Source organism: Amphibalanus amphitrite, unplaced genomic scaffold (genome assembly GCF_019059575.1).
Source record: "Amphibalanus amphitrite isolate SeventyFive unplaced genomic scaffold, NRLGWU_Aamphi_draft 000348F_arrow, whole genome shotgun sequence".
Lineage (NCBI taxonomy): Eukaryota > Metazoa > Arthropoda > Thecostraca > Balanomorpha > Balanidae > Amphibalanus > Amphibalanus amphitrite.
The window spans coordinates 6,069-25,441 of NW_024881843.1; the positions used below are offsets into that span (position 1 = coordinate 6,069).

The 19,373-nt window shown below is 48.9% G+C and overlaps 1 protein-coding gene across 1 annotated transcript in view; it reads left to right on the top strand.

Annotated features, from left to right (window-relative positions):
- The first annotated feature begins 445 nt into the window (after nucleotides 1-445).
- Nucleotides 446-19,373, top strand: part of LOC122389205 (ralA-binding protein 1-like) — an 85,445-nt gene continuing 66,517 nt past the window's right edge. Inside the window, exons 1-2 of the mRNA XM_043380985.1 lie at nucleotides 446-1,269; nucleotides 13,166-13,294. Of these exons, the coding sequence (XP_043236920.1) occupies nucleotides 1,032-1,269; nucleotides 13,166-13,294 (367 nt within the window). The 5' untranslated portion in view covers nucleotides 446-1,031. The remainder of the gene's footprint in view (nucleotides 1,270-13,165; nucleotides 13,295-19,373) is intronic.

The following is a 19,373-nucleotide window of genomic DNA, read 5'->3' on the forward strand; positions in this document are numbered from 1 at the left end:
GGTGCTGCTGCACGTGCGCACGTGCAGGGGTCGTTTCCAGATCTCGAGAACGGCTCGACCGATTGCGCTCAAATTTGGTACACAGTTAGGGACCGGTTAGTAGGATGCCGTGCACAAGTCAGTTGGGACCCATTTTGCACGTGCGCACGTGCAGGGTGCCGCTTCCAGATCTCGAGAACGGCTGGGCCGATTGTGCCCAAATTTGGCACGTCGCTACAGACCGGTTGGTAGGGTGCCGTGCACAAGTCAGTTGGAGGTACCCCCTCGCAATTTCGCACGTGCAAGGCCCACCCTCTCGCTCGCTCCGTTAGTCGCCCCAAAAGGCGTTATACTGGTTATTAATTTCTTATATCATTGAATTAGTTTTTGTAAATAAATTAACTACAAACGCCTCTGTGCAAAGTGCTTCAAGAATAAATCAAGGCTTATGAAAATCGTGAGCAGGGTTGGGAAAAGCAGGAAAAACGATCACGTGACTAGTGTCCCAACCTTATCTATAAGAATCTTGGTACCATACCATAATAATATCATAACGCTCCAAAATAATATTCATCGCCTTAAACTTAACAGCGTCACCGCACAACGCCCACGTTCCGTTGGTGACAAACACCATACAAACACGCACTGACGGCTTCATGTCACTTCATGAACTCGACAAACCCGCGTTGCTAGGCAACCGAAACAGTTGATGCGTACTCTTATCGCCCGCGTCCTCTTACCAGCCCTTACCCTATTACAGTTGTAGCTTTGGATTTAAGTTGTAACACACCTCAGCCCGTGCTCTCAGCTTATGGTGCTTTGTGTGTAGGCATCCAGCTGTCTGGTCTGGCTACTGCTCGCTCTAACTGTACGTTTGTTGCAGGAGTCCCTTGCGAGGCAAGTTGGGAAATCCGTTCAAGTTCTCAAAAAAAGAAAAACGAGAAAAAGACAAGCAGAAGGAACATAAGGAAAAGGAAGTGAAGGTAAAGGAAGTAAAGGAAAAGGACTTCAAGGCCCGAAAAGACGCAAGAGAACTTTTTAAAGAAGAGAAAATGAAGGAAAAAGAGAAACACAGGGAGGAGAAACTTAAAGAGAAAGAAAAAATGAAAGAGGAGAAAGAAAAGACAAAGGAGAAAGTCAAGGAACGACCCAGAGAGGAGAAGCCCAAAGAAAAGTCAAAAGAGAACAAAGAACTAAAACATAAAGAATTTTTTAAAGATGCCCCGGTAGGGCGGCAGAAAAAGAAAAAAGACCAAACCAAAGGCAATGAACGGAAAAAGTCTGTTTCAGGTAAGCTGTTAATTCAGAAAATTGTTGGCGTTTACATAACTTAATAAATGCATTCAAGTGCGTTTTTATTTTGCGAAAAATATATGTGTTAGTAATTTGTAAATCATCTGCACCTGAACATGCATGCATCTTAACATTTTTTTTCTGACACAACATATGTGACATCGTAGATATACAGGGCCCAATCTTACCAAATGCCGTGAATGCGCATTCACGGCATTTGGTAACATTCAAAACTATTCAACATTCATTTATTCATTCGTTCGGGCAACATTCATAATCATTCTCGCTATGAAAATCATTGGATAAGATTAGCTGGGTGTAAATGAAAGGGATGTCATTGATATCAGTGCCATAAACTTCGGCCAGTGCTGCCAAATCCTATTCACGGCATTGGTAAGATTGGGCCCAGGATCCGGCAAAAGTTGTGTCCTCTTCCTGTTACAACTTTTATCAGGTACCTACCTAATCGTTTCTACCCCTAAGGGATAACGATTCTGACTGCGAACGGATCTCGGGTCACGTGCAGGGCATCATCTAACATGTTAACTGGGGGGGGGGGGCAGTTGCCTCCCCAGTGGAGCGGATTTCCCCCCCCCCGTGGCCAACACCTGCACCCCCAGTCAAAACGTGAACTTCTCATAAAATTACCTTCTCTGCAATACTTTTCTGTTAGGAGTCTTACATGGTTTTAACGAGAAACATTAAATAATTTGTTCAATTATTGAATTGAATATTACAGTGTAATATCCCGGTTGAATATTACAGTATAATAACTGTTCAGTGTTCATGGCTACGGGAAAAGCCAAGATTTTGTGATTTTCAGAGCTGGGCCCTGTTTCACGGCACTCCGCTTCAGTGCGCTTCACTGAAGCGGTGAGTAAAAGGGAACCTCCGATGCTAAGATATGACGTCATCACAAAACGCCAGCGCGCTGTATTATATTGCTTGCAGGATTGTTTCGAATTGAAATATGGCCGTTACATTTTATGTTTGTATTCCCCGACATACCTATCTCAATGCCAAGCAATGCCTACTGCAAGCAATATAATACAGCACGCTGGCGTTTTGTGATAACGTCATGCCTTAGTATCGGAGGTTACCGCTTCATTGAAACGCGCTGAAGCGGAGTGAAGCAGCGTGCCGTGAAACAGGGCCCAAAGAGCGCCGAGTAGCAAATTGTCAATTGGCAGCTGGCCAGCGACCCAACTGGTGTTTGCAACCCACAAACCCAATGAAACGCCCAACACGGATAAGAATGACTATCACTGTCTGGTGGGTCAATGTGAAGGGGCAACACACTAATGTTAACCCTCGCCCGTATTGTTGTTTTTTTTTTCCCAGCCGCAAACGCATAGTGGGGGGGGGGGGGGAGGGTCCGTTTGACCCCTTTGCCGTTTCGCCCCTGGTCGAGCTAGAGCTTCGCGGAAAAAAACGACCGCGCTGCCAGTGACGAGAGGAGGCCGATGCTACCTAATTTTAAGATCCTTACTCCTTAGTCATCAGTTGACCTTTCAGGTCAGGTCAATGACCCAAAAGTCGGGAAAATCGGGACCTGTTAGATTCGGCGTATGTCGGCTCGCATTAGCCGCGCGTTTGCGCTCTTTTAAGTGGTTTCAAGCAATCAAACGTGGGATGTGTTGCTGCTCCCATGCATTAGAGTGGATGTCAAGGTCACCGGAAGGTCAGGTCAGGTCATTGACCTTCGATGACCTCGGTTCACTTTTTTGAGTTTTACATGTTTTTAGGCTGGTTTTTGGAGCTGAGTTCGAATTTAGCAACCATTTGAACAATTACGAAGAAGTTTTGGTGCCTTCGTAACATGTTACGAAGCTGTCGGAGGCGGTTGCCACCTACTACGAATACCCGGCAAAACCCTTACTGGTTGACCTGACCTGATCTGACCCGACCTGGCCTAAAAACATGAAGACATCATCTATGATCATAATTAACATGATATTCGTGATCAGCACCCCGAAAAAAATCATAGCAGCCACCCTTTATCACGTTCTAACAGGTCCCGATTTTCCCGACTTTTGGGTCATTGACCTGACCAGAAAGGTTAACTGATGACTAAGGATCTTAAAATTAGGTAGCATCGGCCTCCTCTCGTCACGGGCAGCACGGTCGTTTTTTTCCGCGAAGCTCTAGCTCGATCAGGGAAGAAACGGCAAGGGGGTCCAACGGACCCCCCCCCCCCCCTTTCTCCTTATGCGTTCGCGGCTGGAAAAGCAATACGGGCGAAGGTTAACATTAGTGTGTTACCCCTTCACATTGACCCACCAGACAGTGATGGGGGGGGGGGGGGCAGATTCTGCCCCTCCCCCTGTCTAACTTCCGAAGCGATGGTCGTAGAAAAACTGGGAAAACGGCAATCGAAAGCTCACCATAAGGCGGATCTTAAGAGCCGTTTTTTTGCTTAAGTAAATCAGAGGTCAGGTCAAGGTCAGGTCAAGGGTACAAAATGCAAGTTTCTTCAGTATCGGCCTTGCCTCGTAGTTGCCGAAGAATGGATTGAGACTGATTGCCCAAAACGTGTTCTTAGGCTACCAAGACAATATTCGTTGCATACAATATCATGAAAATGTCAGGTCAGGTCATCAAAAACGAAATATAGAAAAGGGAATGTGCGATACATGTTTTATGGGTTATTTTATTCATATAATTCAAGAGACAAACTCAATGAGTGATATGGATCACATCTGGATGAATGTTAGGTCGAAGACAGATCAAGGTCACGTCATGTGAGGTCAAATTTTGAAGTTGGTTTTTAAGACCTAAAAAGGTGTCTACATGTATCTGTATCTGATGCAGTTTTTGACGGCGAATCGAATGGTGCTATTTTTGTTTCCGTACAAGACCTAGAACTTCCAAAAAAAAATCATTTTTTTTTCAAAATTTTTGTGTGTCAAGACGTCATAAAATTTTGAATAACTCTCACATTTTTGAACCGATTCTTCTAAAAATTGGTATGTAGGTTCACATAGACCACTTCTCTGACATATATTCCGTTTATTTCGATACACTCAAAATTTTGGATTTTATAATGATTTTCCCAAAAAGGTCAGTGTTTAAAGAAAAAAAAAATTGGGCCAAAATCGAAAGTTTTCAACAACAGAAAACGAGATAACCATTGGATAGACAAAAAATAATCACGTAGAACCTTTTTTTGTTACGTCTTGATTCCTTTAAAAATGAAGATGTTAGCGGCGTTTGAAGTTTTGCCCTTTTGAGGCGAAAATGGCTGACATGCAGGGAACGTGTTAAATTGATGTATGATAAGGTACTGAAAGTTTGACGTCGCTGGCGTAACGCGTTTAGAAGTTATTGGCGAAACATGGGAGGGGGCAGATTCTGCCCACCCCTCAGCGGGGCGTGGGTTTTAACCCGCGCCCTGCTGGGGGGGGGGGTGTTTGAACACCCCCCTTGTGGTTTTTCGCGAATATCCGCCGCTGTTTTTGGTACACCTTATCATACATTAATTCTACACATGTTGTGTAAATTTCAGACCAAGGTCATTCAAGGTCAGGTCACCAGGTCACTTGAAGTGACCTCACCTCATAAAAAGTTTCAATGTCTGCCATAGCTACACCGAGTGACCGATCGCTTTGAAACTTTCAGCGATTGCTAAGAGCAACAGCATGTACAAAACGTATATCTCAGAATTTTGATATCGATGACCTAAGGTCAGGTCAATTTTGCGACCTCCCCATTATAAGTCAATGGGAGAAAATTGAAATGCGCCTCTTTTGGATGAAAGACATTATAAACACTCCCAAACACCGAATTACAAGTGGATTAGACACACTGAACATGAAAATGGTGTCCGTGACCTTTGTTTATGCCCTGAGGTCATCTTAGGTCACGAATGGTATCTAACAGTTTTTCGCAAATAATTTTTGATAGAGGCATGCTAGAGCGATGAAAACGCCTTAGATGTGTTCAGCTCGACTATACGGATCGACTGATATGCAACATGACCCTTTCCGGTCAGGTCATGACCTTGACCTGAGGTCAAATTTTCAAGTTGACCTTTCAAGGTCAAGTTATAGTTCATTCGATCCGTCTTGATGAGAGGAACACGATGCCGGTAAAAGTAAGCTCGTACAAGGCTTGGGTCAAAAGTTATTGCCGAAAACTGTTTCCGAAAAAAATCGGTTATTTTTGCAGTTTTTGCCCCCTGCAGGCAAAACCGTTGACGTTAGGTCAAATTTGAGATAATTACTCAGAAAGGGCGTTAATAGGGCTATCAAATGCGCTTTTCCGCGGTGCTGTAGCTCTATTGGTTCCCGAGTTATGCGTTGGCTTCTTGGAAATTTTTATATTCGACCTGGAAATCGGCGAACTTTGGCCTTCAATGACCTCTGGTGACCTGACCTTTGACCTGACCAAAAAAATTGACCGAAGTGATTTCGTCATTATTTTTGACGCTCTTTCGAACGCCGCCTTCCGCGTATCGCTACGTGGCCCAGGAGCCGAGTTACAAGGGGGGTGTTCAAACACCCCCCCCCCAGCAGGGCGTGGAAATCCAGGACCCCCAGCAGGGCGCGGGTTAACTCACGGCTTCAGTAAAGCGCGCTGAAGCAGAGTGAAGCGGCGTGCCGTGAAATAGGGCCCAGCTCTGAAAATCACAAAACCCTGGCTTTTCCCATAGCCATGAACACTGAACAGTAAGGCTGAGCTACACTATGCGTGACCGTCCAGGAAATTACGTGCGTGATCTGCAGATCCGTGATTGCGAGACTCGCTTGACATCGGTTTCTACGATTTTCCAGAATTTCCGTGAATTATTGTATGCTGACGTAATAATAACAACTAATAAATGTTTTCGCGACAAACGCTAAGTTTGCTATCTTCTATACTATTTTATTGATAATTAGTTTATTTTGTTCATAAAACATCAAAAAGACATGAAATTTAAAGAAACAATTATTAATTACGTAACTTGGATTCATACGGTGCGCCACCAAGTGCGCCAACAACTGTCTCATATCACGCAATCACGCAGATTCTGCAAAAAAGTTCGTAGCTCTGGACTTTATATCGGTACGGAACATCCTGACCGTCCTGACTATCCGGCATTTCCTGTACTGAACGTCCGGAATTTCCTTAACTGAATCTGCGTGACCCCAGTGTAGCCGGCCCTGTGTATTTCCTATCAGCTGAACTTGACCTGCGTACCGATTTTCTGCAAAACCCGTAAACTCGCAGATCACGGACGTATGTAGGATCCCGCCTAGTGTAGCTAGACCTTAACTGATCAAATTATTTAATGTTTCTCGTTAAATCCATGTAGGGGAAGATGGGGGACACCGACCCCCTTAACTTTTCAGGGTCTAGTACGTAATTTTTGGTCAAATGATCAATGTCTCAGTTTCATTGGATTGTCGCATCAATTTTACATACATGTCAACCAGGGTTGTGCTTGACTCATGAGTCGAGTCAGAAATTTGACTCAACTCTGACTCAAATGAGTCAGATTTGAGTCGAGTCGGATAAAATGTTGAGCTGTTGAGTTGAGTCAGAGTTGAGTCGGACAAAAATATTAAGGTGTTGAGTTGAGTCAGAGTTGAGTCAGTAAAATAACTTTTGACATTGAGTTGAGTCAAAAACATTTAGGAACATGAGTCAGCTGACTCAACTTTCTAGAAACAATATATAGTATAAGTTTTTCATCCTCCCCATGCTTAACAACTTAGGCCTGGCCCTCCTGCCGGATTTTTTCACCCCCCCCCCCGCTCAACAACTTTTTTATCTGAGTCAATTTTGAGTCAACACACTTGACTCAACAAAAAAATTGAGTCAAGTTTGAGTCAACTCATATTTTCATTGAGCCGCTTGAGTCATGAGTCGAGTCAAGGGAAAAATCAGCTCCTTGTTTGAGTCAGAGTTGAGTCAGGGCATTCTGAAGTTGAATGACGAGTCGAGTCGGCAAATTTTTTTGAGTCGAGCACAACCCTGATGTCAACCAATTGTTTTCTTGTAGTGTCGTTCCTAATTTGATTATTCCATATTTAGTAAATGTCTACATTTTTCGGGGATAACACCGACCGCTGGGTAACACCGCCCGAGCTCGGCAGGCAACGAAATCTGCATATTGCTGGACTATTAAAGGGACCCTCCCACCTTAACATTAGATTTGAGTTGAGATAGCCAAAATGGGGTCCCTGGCTCACAATTACCGGTTTCGGCACTCACAACATCGAGAAATGCCTTAAATCGGAAATATTGAATTTCAAAATTGCAGCATTTTGATTCAGAGGGGCTAATGCTTAGGAATACCCCTCTGAATGTGTGACGTCAGCGCAGATATCTAACGATTTTTAGATGTTTGACTAAAACGTTTTGTAGCACGCGGTGGTATATGCTATTTGCGCGCAACATCTGCCGCAAACGCCGCACTTCTAAAATAAAGTCGCTAGAAACAGCGGAGATCCCAAAAAAGTAAACAAAAGTAAAAGTCTAATATCTTGAAAACCGGTGAATATTTTTCGGTGAAATTTGGTAGATATTCGTTTTCGCTCTTTCTGAACCGAGCGACATCACTTTCATGCCAATTCATAAACTTTTTTGAAGGTGGGAGGGTCCCTTTAAGTTGCTCTTCTTATCGTAAATTTCGAGGCGTTTTAGTATATCTATAAAATACAGTGGAAACCATTTTATTATATCCCTGGTACAACGTAGTACTCATTTATATAACTAGACTACTTTAAGTCCAAAAATTTCATTTTCTGGAAGTTTTTCATTATCCTCTAAAAAAGAAAACATAGCAACAACGTTCTTTATTTATTTGAAATGCGTCACTCCTGGGTTAGGTGTCACAATGTGCTATTAAATACCAAATTTCCCAAGTGGGCGGTGTTACCCAAGTGTCTGCATTTTTCTAAAAAATCCTTCAATATGGCAGCACGACAAAAATTTCGCTCGAGCAGGAGCACGTAATACTTGGATGAGTCCTAAGTATGACAAAAATACTACTTCAGGACTAATGTCAGTCAAATAAGATCAGTTTTCTTCTGCTTATTATGCTAGAAAAAAATATAAAACGCATTCACGAAACGTAAAATTAGGAATTTCTCGCAAATCACCTAAACCAATGCGGTGCACTGCCCATACCTGCACTTCTGTTATGGTCACGCTGCCAAAAGACAGCCAGCTTTCGCCCTAGACCTTTTTATATTTCTGATAGCAAAGAAGGTAATTTTGGGAGAAGCTCACGTGTTGACGGGGGGGGGGGGGCAATCCGCTCCACTGGGGAGGCAATTTCCGCCCCCTCCCCAGTTAACATGTTTGACGAGGTCCTGGAAGGCATCAAAACTTCTTCGTAATTTTTCAAATGGTTGCTAAATTTAAATTCAGCTCCAAAAACTAGCTTAGAAACATGTAAAACTCGAAAAAATGAATCCAGGCATCAAAGGTCAGTGACCTGACCTGACATTCCGGTGACCTTGATACCCACCCATGAATTAGAGCAACATCAAATCACATGGTTGAACGTTTGAAACCACCAAAAGACTGCAAACGCGCGGCTAATGGGAGCCGACATACGCCGAATCGCGATTCCGGCCAAACATGGTCTCGAAAAGTAAGTCACAGGTCAAAGATCATTTGGATCAGGGTCATGAAATTCTCAAGAGTAGGTGTGAAATTGATAAACGTAAGGGTACTGAAAGTTTCGTCGCAATCGGTCGCTTTTTACGCGAGTTATTTGCGGAAAACCGAAGGGGTCTGTTCGACCCCTCCCCCCACCCTATGTATGGTATAGGTACGGGCGAGGGTTAACCCTCGCATGTGTGCGGCGTTTGCCAGCTTCTAATGTGTAGGGGGGGGGGGGGTCGGTTGGACCCCCCCTTGCCGTTTGGCCCCTGATCGAGCTAGAGCTTCGCGGAAAAAACGAGCGTGTTGCCTGTGACGAGAGGAAGCCGATGATACCCAATTTTAAGGTCTTAGGTCATTGATTGACCTTCCAGGTCAATGACCCAAAGTCGGGAAAATCGGGACCTATTAGAAAGTCGTAAAGTGTGGCTGCTAAGGGGTTTTTCGGGGTGCTGATCACGAATATCGTGTTAGTTTTGATCACAGATGATGTCTTTAACCATTTAGACCAGGTCGGGTCAGGTCAGGTCAGGTCAACCATTAGGGGTTGTGACGGGTATTCGTGGTACGTGTCAACTGCCTCTGACAGCTTCGTAACATGTTACGAAGGCACCAAAACTACTTCGTAAATGTTCAAATGGTTGCTAAATTCGAATTCAGCTCCAAAAACTAGCCTAGAAACATGTAAAACTCGAGAAAGTGAACCGAGGTCACCAAAGGTCAATGACCTGACCTGACCTGACCTTCAGGTGACCTTGACACCAACCCTAATGCATGGGAGCAACATCAAATCACATGTTTGAACGTTTGAAACAACGAAAAGCTTGCAAACGCGCGGCTAATGCGAGCCGACATACGCAGAATCGCGATTCGGGCCAAACATGGTCTCGGAAAAGAGGTCACAGGTCAAAGGTCATTTGGGTCAGGGTCATGAAATTTTCAGGGTAGGTGTAAAATTGATCAATGCGAGGGTACTGAAAGTTTCGTCGCGATCGGCCGCTTTTTACGCGAGTTATTCGCGAAAAACCTTAGGGGGGGTTGCATCACCCCCTGTGCCGGCGAGGGTCAAGGTATGGCTCGGATCGCCTGTTTTTTTTTTTTTTTAATATCATGTTCTCAGCGCTGTGATGAAAAACAAGTGGCCTAAATCCGATGAGAAAACAGGATTTGGGGTTACCCTAGCTTTGGCTCCTTCAGTCCTCCCCCCCCCCCTCCCCGCCATTGAAAATTGCTTAGACGAGCCCTGGTCACCGAGGTACCGCCAGTTTCACACAAATATGAAATCAATAGTTCATTCGGCGAGTCTCAACGAGAGGAACACGATGCTGGCATAAGTATTGTCGTGGGTCTATTGAGTCAGAAGTTAGTACTTAAAAACATTTCCTCTTGAAAACTGCTATTTTTAGAGTTTTTGCTGTCTGGAGGCTAAAACGTTGACCTGAGGTCAAATCTGGGAACAATACTCAGAAAGTTCTGTAAAAGGGCTATCGAATGCGCTTTTCTGCGGTGCTCTAGCACTGCAGAAAGGTTCCTGAGTTAGCTGTTGGCAGCTTCCGAAAAAAATGAAATTGACTTAATTGACCTTTGATGACCTCTGGCGACCTGACCTTTGGCCTGACCTAAAACATGACTGAACTGTTTCCGTCATTATTTTTGACGTTCTTTCGAATGCCGCTTACCGCGTGTCGTTCAGTTGCCCAGGAGCCGAGTTAGACGTGTCACGTGGGGGAGGAGGTTGTTCAGACACCCCTTCCCCCGGCCCGGCGCGGGTTTATGCAGCAACTAACAGAGCACATTTTTTTCCATAGAACAAAACTTCTGCCGTACCCTGTTCTATTAACGGCGTTCTCTCCGATGGACCCTGACCATTACAGTTGTAGTTCCGTTCCGTTCAGTTTATGTTGTTCCCTTCCAAAAATAATAGCAACAGCAAAACAGTTGATTGGCGCAAAAGCAGAACTTTAATTAGAGCTCCCTTCCAAGATAGAATAAGGAACCATAATGTAAACATTACAGATAAATGATGCAAAATAATTGAAGCATATGATTGAACGAAATCTTAGTTCATAAATAGTCAGACACACACGCCCCCATCCGGCCGCCGAGCAACCCATCATATCATGCATTGCCGGGCGACGAATGTCCCAGGCCAGGTCAGCGCTGTATATATGAATTGTACGTACCTTGTACAATGTTAATGGTTGTTTTTTAACGACGTTAACACAATGATGTTAATGATTGTTTTTAAACGACGTTAACACAATAGCACTGCTAGTCTACAGCCAGCTACCGTCGTCTGTGCGTTCACTGTGTCTGGCTCCGACTGGTGGGCCGGTCGTGGTCTTACGCGGTGAGCTGTTGGTGGGCTCACAGTGTTAGCTCCCGACTGGTGACCCGTTGGTGGGCTTAACTAGCGAAAAATTGCGACAACCTGCACAGCCGGATTATCAATTTTATGCAGCGGTAACCATGGAACAGTGAAGAAAAATGCTCACGTGAGCTGTCACGTGAGCTGTCAGATCAAAAACTCTGTCAAAAGTACAAATTTGCACAACCAAACTTTTGAACACGCCAAATTGCGTCCTTAACATACTTTTTGAATAGCTACATCTTCGCTTGAGGCATAAACCATGCATATTTACATCCATTCGAAAGGAAATTGTATGCTCTTTCCAATGCTGACTGGCGCAAAGTCGTACGACCAACCAATCGCAAGTTATATGGCTTTTAAATTAGGGGTGACACTTTTTTTCGATCACCCTGTAGAATCAGCGCACACAGATGTCGCGGTTTATATGCATATGCATAGATGTCGCAGCTATAGCGACACATGCAGTGCAAATGGTAGCAGACAGCAGTAGTTTCCCCTACCAAAGTGGCGGTTCTCTACCACAAATGCTCGTCGAGGTCGGAATTTCCAAATACGCTGGTGGGCTGGCAGTGTTAACTCCCGACTGGTGACACGTTGGTGGGCTGGCAGGGTTAGCTCCCGACTGGTGACACGTTGGTGGGCTCACAGTGTTAGCTCCCGACTGGTGACACGTTGGTGGGCTGGCAGTGTTAGCTCCCGACTGGTGACACGTTGGTGGGCTGGCAGTGTTAGCTCCCGACTGGTGACACGTTGGTGGGCTGGCAGTGTTAGCTCCCGACTGGTGACACGCTGGTGGGCTGGCAGTGTTAGCTCCCGACTGGTGACACGTTGGTGGGCTGGCAGTGTTAGCTCCCGACTGGTGACACGTTGGTGGGCTGGCAGTGTTAGCTCCCGACTGGTGACACGTTGGTGGGCTGGCAGTGTTAGCTCCCGACTGGTGACACGCTGGTGGGCTGGCAGTGTTAGCTCCCGACTGGTGACACGTTGGTGGGCTGGCAGTGTTAGCTCCCGACTGGTGACACGTTGGTAGGCTGGCAGTGTTAGCTCCCGACTGGTGACACGTTGGTGGGCTCACAGTGTTAGCTCCCGACTGGTGACACGTTGGTGGGCTCACAGTGTTAGCTCCCGACTGGTGACACGTTGGTGGGCTCACAGTGTGGCTCCCGACTGGTGACACGTTGGTGGGCTCACAGTGTTAACTCCCGACTGGTGACACGTTGGTGGGCTGGCAGTGTAAGCTCCCGACTGGTGACACGTTGGTGGGCTGGCAGTATTAGCTCCCGACTGGTGACACGTTGGTGGGCTGGCAGTGTTAGCTCCCGACTGGTGACACGTTGGTGGGCTGGCAGTGTTAGCTCCCGGCTGGTGACACGTTGGTGGGCTCACAGTGTTAGCTCCCGACTGGTGACAGGTTGGTAGGCTGGCAGTGTTAGCTCCCGACTGGTGACAGGTTGGTGGGCTGGCAGGGTTAGCTCCCGACTGGTGAGCCGGCTGTGGCAGTGGTGGTGTCTGGTGAGCCGTGTGTGGCAGTGGTGGTGTCTGGTGAGCCGGCTGTTGCAGTGGTGGTGTCTGGTGAGCCGGCTGTGGCAGTGGTGGTGTCTGGTGAGCCGTGTGTGCCTGCGCCGGTGTCTGGTGAGCCGTGTGTGCCTGCGCCGGTGTCTGGTGAGCCGTGTGTGCCTGCGCCGGTGTCTGGTGAGCCGTGTGTGCCTGCGCCGGTGTCTGGTGAGCCGGCTGTGGCAGTGGTGGTGTCTGGTGAGCCGTGTGTGCCTGCGCCGGTGTCTGGTGAGCCGTGTGTGCCTGCGCCGGTGTCTGGTGAGCCGTGTGTGCCTGCGCCGGTGTCTGGTGAGCCGTGTGTGCCTGCGCCGGTGTCTGGTGAGCCGTGTGTGCCTGCGCCGGTGTCTGGTGAGCCGTGTGTGCCTGCGCCGGCAGCTGCCGCCGAGGAGGAGGAGCCCGTGTTCGGCGTGCCGCTGCCGCTGGCCGTGGAGCGCAGCAAGTGTCACGACGGCGTCCAGCTGCCGGCCGTGGTCCGCCAGTGTATCGACTACATTGAACAGCACGGTACGAATACGGCACCTAACTACATCCAACAGCGCAGTAGGACGACTGGCTATTACGAACGGCACAGAAACACTACTGGGCTGGCTACATGGAAACACACAATAGGGGCTGCTGGCTTCATTGACTCAGCACGGTAGGGACTACTGGCTACACTGAACATCAGATTAGGACTACTCGCTTACTAGCAGTAGGACTACTGGCTACAATAGGCACTAGGCAGCACGGTAGGACTTTTGGCTACACTGAGCTTCAGGGTAGGACTACTCGACTATTGGCGGTAGGATTACAAGCTACATCGAGCAGGACGGGAGGACTACGAACTACATCAAACAGCACACTAAAGGCCACGCTCCACTACGCGTTTTTCGTGCGTCTTATCCTAGACATCGGTTTTTGGGTGACATCGTTCCCGAAATAATGTTCCCGTTCCCGAAAAAAAAAATGTCGCATCATTGCTCAACATTGGGCAAGCTACACTGGGAACGATGTCACGCAAAACACGACAACTTGCCAATTCCGTACCGATTTTAAGGAAATCTCGGTAAAACGCATGACGCTGTCACGCAAACACGGAAATCTCGTAGCGAGATCGTAAATTCAATTATTTGAACTTTCATCGTTTTTTTGCACGATCTCGGCCGGAGGACATGACTTACGCACTGCGACAAACATTGTGAACGTATTTTTTTTTTTTTTTTTTTTTTTTTTTTACAAATACGGCATGGTTCAACAGGTTTTCAATCATTGTGTGTAAATGAGGTGTGCTTTTCTTGTTCTTGTTTTTTTTTTTTGTTGGTATAAAAAAGAAAAGTGAAGGATAGTCCATATAGCAACCCCACATTTTTTTGCGCTAGAAGCAGTGTCAATGCAGGGGAAAATGTTTGTAATTCTAATGGAAATTGGCGCAGTAGGTGATCGGTTGGTTTGAAATGCTAGCTACAATAGCGGACCTAGCCCGGAGCTGAAGCGCCAAACCTTAAACGTAAAAATGAGTCATTTCTATCTATGCATTGCCATAGGCGTAATGTTGAAGATCAGGCCTTTAACCCGCGACCGCCTGTGGAGGGGGGGGGGGTCGCATCTGACCCCCCGTTTTCCTGGAATAATTCACGAACCGCTTACGCCATGAACTTGCAACGTTTTATACGTTCTTCATCATTAATTTGACGTCTTTTGTCAAATGTTGATGCAAATTTATCAAAAACTTATTTAGCTATATCTATTTATTGATGTAACTACAAGGCCTTTTTCGTAAAAAATGTTAAATGTTTAAAAATCACCAAAAATCAAGGTTAAAAATCGCCAAATATTAACCTTCCAGGCGGTGGGGGGCATTTCCCCCCCTTTAGTTTTTTCGATATATCTCGAGAACCGCTGCGCCGATCGTCACCAAACTTTCAGTACCCTCCCGGGAGCAGCTAGCGCACATGGTGACCAAATTTTTTTTTCCAAAGGCTATGATAGGTTGGCCGCTAATGACGTCAGAGTGACGTCATTTTTGCCATTTTCGACCAAAAAAAAAAAAAGGTTTCGCGGGAAGAGCTGTCAGGCCTACAGCTTTAGAGATACATAAAAATGTTTTTGACATAAAAAGTGTGGAATCAAAAGGGCTACAAAACTGCTGTTTCGGTTTTTCGATTTTTTTTGGATTTTGATTCCGAATTTTGATCCAAAAATAAAAAAATAGGTTTTTTGAATATAATAGCCAAAAAATCCAAAAAGTTTTTTGAATTTCGAAAAACCGGAATATATGTGATAGTCCCTACCGCCTTCTATCTACATACCAAATTTGAGATCGATACCTCTTTTTTTGGCCAAGTAATAGCGAAAAAACTGTTCAAAATTGATGACGTCAAATTTTCAAACTCAATTTTTAGCAATTCCAGACCTCGTAGCGCAAAACAAAGACCACCATTAGACTCCCCGTGACGAGCTGCATCGAATCGATACCCATTTTATGCAAAATATCAACTTTGAAATTTGACCTTTTTTGACCTGACCTTGGCCTGACCTCCACCAGAAAGTGACCTCAACCGTACCTGATGGTCTTATAACCAACACCATTGAGTCGGAAATGAAAAACTGGCCATAAAACATGCATCACATAACCTTAGTAAAGTTGTGCTCATGTGGTGACCCTTGGTGACCTTTGGTGACCTGACCTGTGACCTGACCTGGTATGACCAGTGACCTCTAATAGCAACATATGTACTAGACAACTGACGCCATATCGCTGCTTTTCGACGAAATGCGTTTTACTCGGTGTTATAGCGCTTTCCCTAGAAGCCCCGTGAACGGTGAAACATTTTATCTTTGACCTGACCTGTGACGTCATCGGTGACCCCGAGGTCAATGAAATTTGGTTTCCTTCGACAAATTTGACAGGGCTATCGAACGCCGTTTGAATTTTCCGGATCCGTCCAGTAGTTTCGGAGATACGGGGGGTGGGGAAAAAATGCCCCCCCCCCCCACCGCGCGGAAGGTGGCTGGTAGGCCCACCGCCTGCCGGGTTAAGGTTTAAAGCAAACTGCAAATTAAGGACATGAATAGACGCAGCTCAATAGGTTCTTTAGAATGGCTATCTCGCATTTCCCATAAAATGTGTTTTTTACCCCCTAAAATAGAAACTAAACTATTTTTATCTACTATTATAAATCTTAAAAAGTCCGCCCACGCCGCCCACGCCCACGCCGCCGTCGGGGTTACTCCCAAAAACGCTTATTACGGCGCCGTCGATTGACGCAGGACGGTGAAATTTTTGCCACTCGTGGGTCACGTAATAAAACAGGTCGTATTAAATTTTGGGCACGATGCGGCCGGGGGTGCGCCCGTGGCGCGTGCTCATGTGCGCCATAGGGTTAACATTAAAAACGGCAAAAACAGGCTATTGCTCGGGAACGGTGAGGGCCTCGGGGGTGAAATTTTCACGCCAAGTCGAGCGCGTGCACTCATTTGTCGTATTAAATTTTCGAGGGTGTGGGTTCAGCGGTGTGCATGTGATGGGGCCGCGACCGGCGCCGAGCAGAGGGCACGTGCTTTAGGCTCAGTTGTTCGCTTAGAAAACTGAGTGAAAAGCATCAGAGCCAACGAAGGCCGACACAAGGCACCGCTCGCCAAGGGGATTCGCCAGTAAATACAATTAATTTGTTTTTGCAATATCTCAGCCGTTTCTGGGCCGATTCAGCTGAAACTTGGACTGTCGGTGGTAGTGTAGTGTAGGGTAGGGTAGGGTAGGGTAGGGTAGGGTAGGGTAGGGTAGGGTAGGGGATTGTAGGGTAGGGTTGGGTAGGGGATTGTAGGGTAGGGTAGGGTAGGGTAGGGGATTGTAGGGTAGGGTTGGGTAGGGGATTGTAGGGTAGGGTAGGGTAGGGTAGGGTAGGGTAGGGTAGTGTAGGGTAGGGTAGGGTAGAGTTAGGTAGGGTAGAGTTAGGTAGGGTAGGGTAGGGTAGGGTATGGTAGGGTAGGGTAGGGTAGGGTAGGGTAGTGTAAGGGTAGGGTAGGGTAGGGTAGGGTAAGGTAGGGTAGGGTAGGGTAGTGTAAGGGTAGGGTAGGGTAGGGTAGTGTAAGGGTAGGGTAGGGTAAGGGTAGGGTAGGGTGGGGTAGGGTAGGGTAGGGTAGGAGTAGGGTAGGGTAGGGTAGGTAGGGTAGGTTAGGGTAGGTAGGGTAGGGTAGTGGTAAGGTAGGGTAGGGTAGGGTAGGGTAGTGTAGTGTAGGGGTAGGGTAGGGTATGGTATGGTAGGGTAGGGTAGGGTAGGGTAGGGTAGGGTAGGGTAGTGTAGGGGTAGGGTAGGGTGTTGTGTTCGGGTATAGGGGGTGTGTACTTGGACCGCCTCTGCGGCCCCACCTCTGTGTGCCTGGGAGCGCCCCTGCCGACGCTCAGCTGATCGTGCGCGCCAAGCGGCATGACTGGCGCGGGCGACTAGGCGTGGCGCTCGCCATACTTGTTTAGTTTTTGGAGGACTCTCTCGGCCCATTCGCACCGGCAGTAAATAAATCGCGTTTCTCTTAAGCTCTCTCTCACTCGAACCGTGAATCACGAACATAACATGGCGCGGTCAGTAGATGGTTCCGTGCGTGCGCGCAGTGATCGGTGTATCAGTGTATCAGTGATAAGTGTATAGCGCGCCGTGATCTGTGACGATGAGTGACATTGAGAAACTGACGCAGCTGCTCCTGCAGCAGGCGGAGCTGTCGGCGCAGCGGGAGCGAGACTCAGCGCAGCGCGAGGAGCGGCTCACTCAGATGGTGGAGCGACTGGTCGCCGACCGACAGCCACCCGCTACCGTCGCTGCCGACGATGCCTCGGCGGCGACAGCCGCCCGGACGTCGGCTGCCGCCCCGCCCGTGCGCCTGCCTGCTGCTGCAACGCCGGCGCCTCAGCTGTCGTCCTCCACATCCCTGCGTGACTTCGCTGTATGGAGGGAGAAGCTGGACGGGTACATGCTTCTGACCGGCGCGTCCGCGCTGCCCGTCACTGCCCAGAGAGCTGCCCTTCTCAGTCTTCTCGACGAAGATTGGCACCGGGTACTGCGCTATGGACTGACGATAGCGGACGACTCTCCCCTCTCCGCGGTGGTAGACGCAATGGAGAGTCATCTCCGTAAGCAGCGCAGTGTCCTGGTCGACCGCCGTGCGTTTTACGCCCGTGTCCAGGAGCAGGGCGAGAATTTTGAGGAGTTTCTGTGCGAAGTGAAGGAGCTCGCGGCATTTTGCGACTTTTGCACACACTGTTACGACTCACGCCTGCGTGACAAGATTGTGTGTGGCCTGCGGGACGAGGAGACGGTGAAGCGTCTGTTGGAGGATCCGGGGCTGGACCTCAAGAAGACGGTGGACATCTGCCGTGCGTCAGAGAACGCCCGGGCTACCTGCTCCGACCTCCGCTCACCGACGGCGTCAGTGAGCCGTCTGTCGGCATACCGCCGTTCAAGGTCGCGCGATGCGCGCCCCGCGGCCCAACCCGGCGGGCGTTCCGCGGGTACGGCCGGCGTGCGCCGCCCCCGGGCGCGCCCCGCGGCCCAACCTGGCGGGCGCTCCGCGGGCGCGGCCGGCGCGCGCTGCTGCCGCTGCGGGCGGGCCGCCCACGCAGACCCGGCGGCGTGCCGCGCTACTAGCGCCATCTGCAACTCGTGTGGCCAGCGCGGCCACTTTGCAGTGGTGTGCGCCCAGGTGGCGCGCGAGAGCGCCGCTGCCCCCGCCGAGCGCGCAGCACCGGAGCGCGCGCGGCCCGCGGTGGGGCAGCCGTCAGAGCCGCGCATCTGCCGTGTCATCAGAGACGTCTACGTGAACGGCATCTCGACGCGGCCGACTCCCACTGTGACTGTCCGACTGTCTACGCCGGCTGGTGTGTTCACCGTGCCGGCCCGGGCCGACTCCGGCGCCGAGGCGACAGTCATCGGAGAAGACAGCCTGTCTTCCATCTGCGTGGAACCAGCGCAGTTGGAGCCCTGCATCGGCCAGCCATTTTCAGCAGTAGGGAAACAGCCGCTCACCTGTGTCGGGTCGTTCCGGGCTACTCTGGAGCTGGGCGACCGATCGACCACCGCTGCCGTGTTCGTCATCAGGGAGCTGACTGGCCTGCTACTCAGCTGGTTCGACTGTGTGGCGCTGGGGATTCTGCCGAGGGATTTTCCGGCACAGATCCGATCCGTCGAGGACGCACCGCGCCCTGCTGATGACGTCACGGCCTCTGTTGACGTCACACCATCTAATGACGTCACACCGTCTGCACCGCCGGCCGCTGCCGGCTCCGCTCGTAGCGCCAGCGGCCGCTCGGCCCCGTATGAGGCGCCGCGTGACAGGCCTTGTCCGGCCACCGGGACCGAGACGGGCGCGCCGGCGCCGCCGGCCGATGGACCCGGCCCGGCCGCCGGCCTCAGCGGTCCGCTGCCGGCCTGGGACAGCGACTCAGACCCACCGGAGGCGGTCCGTGCAGCTCATGCAGCCGCTCTGGTGGAGTGTTTCCCGCGTGTGTTCGGGCAAGATTCGACTCTTCGAGTCATGGACGGCGGTCCGATGACGATCGAACTCCGGCCCGACGCGTGTCCGACGTCGGTCACCGCTGCGAGACCGATCCCCT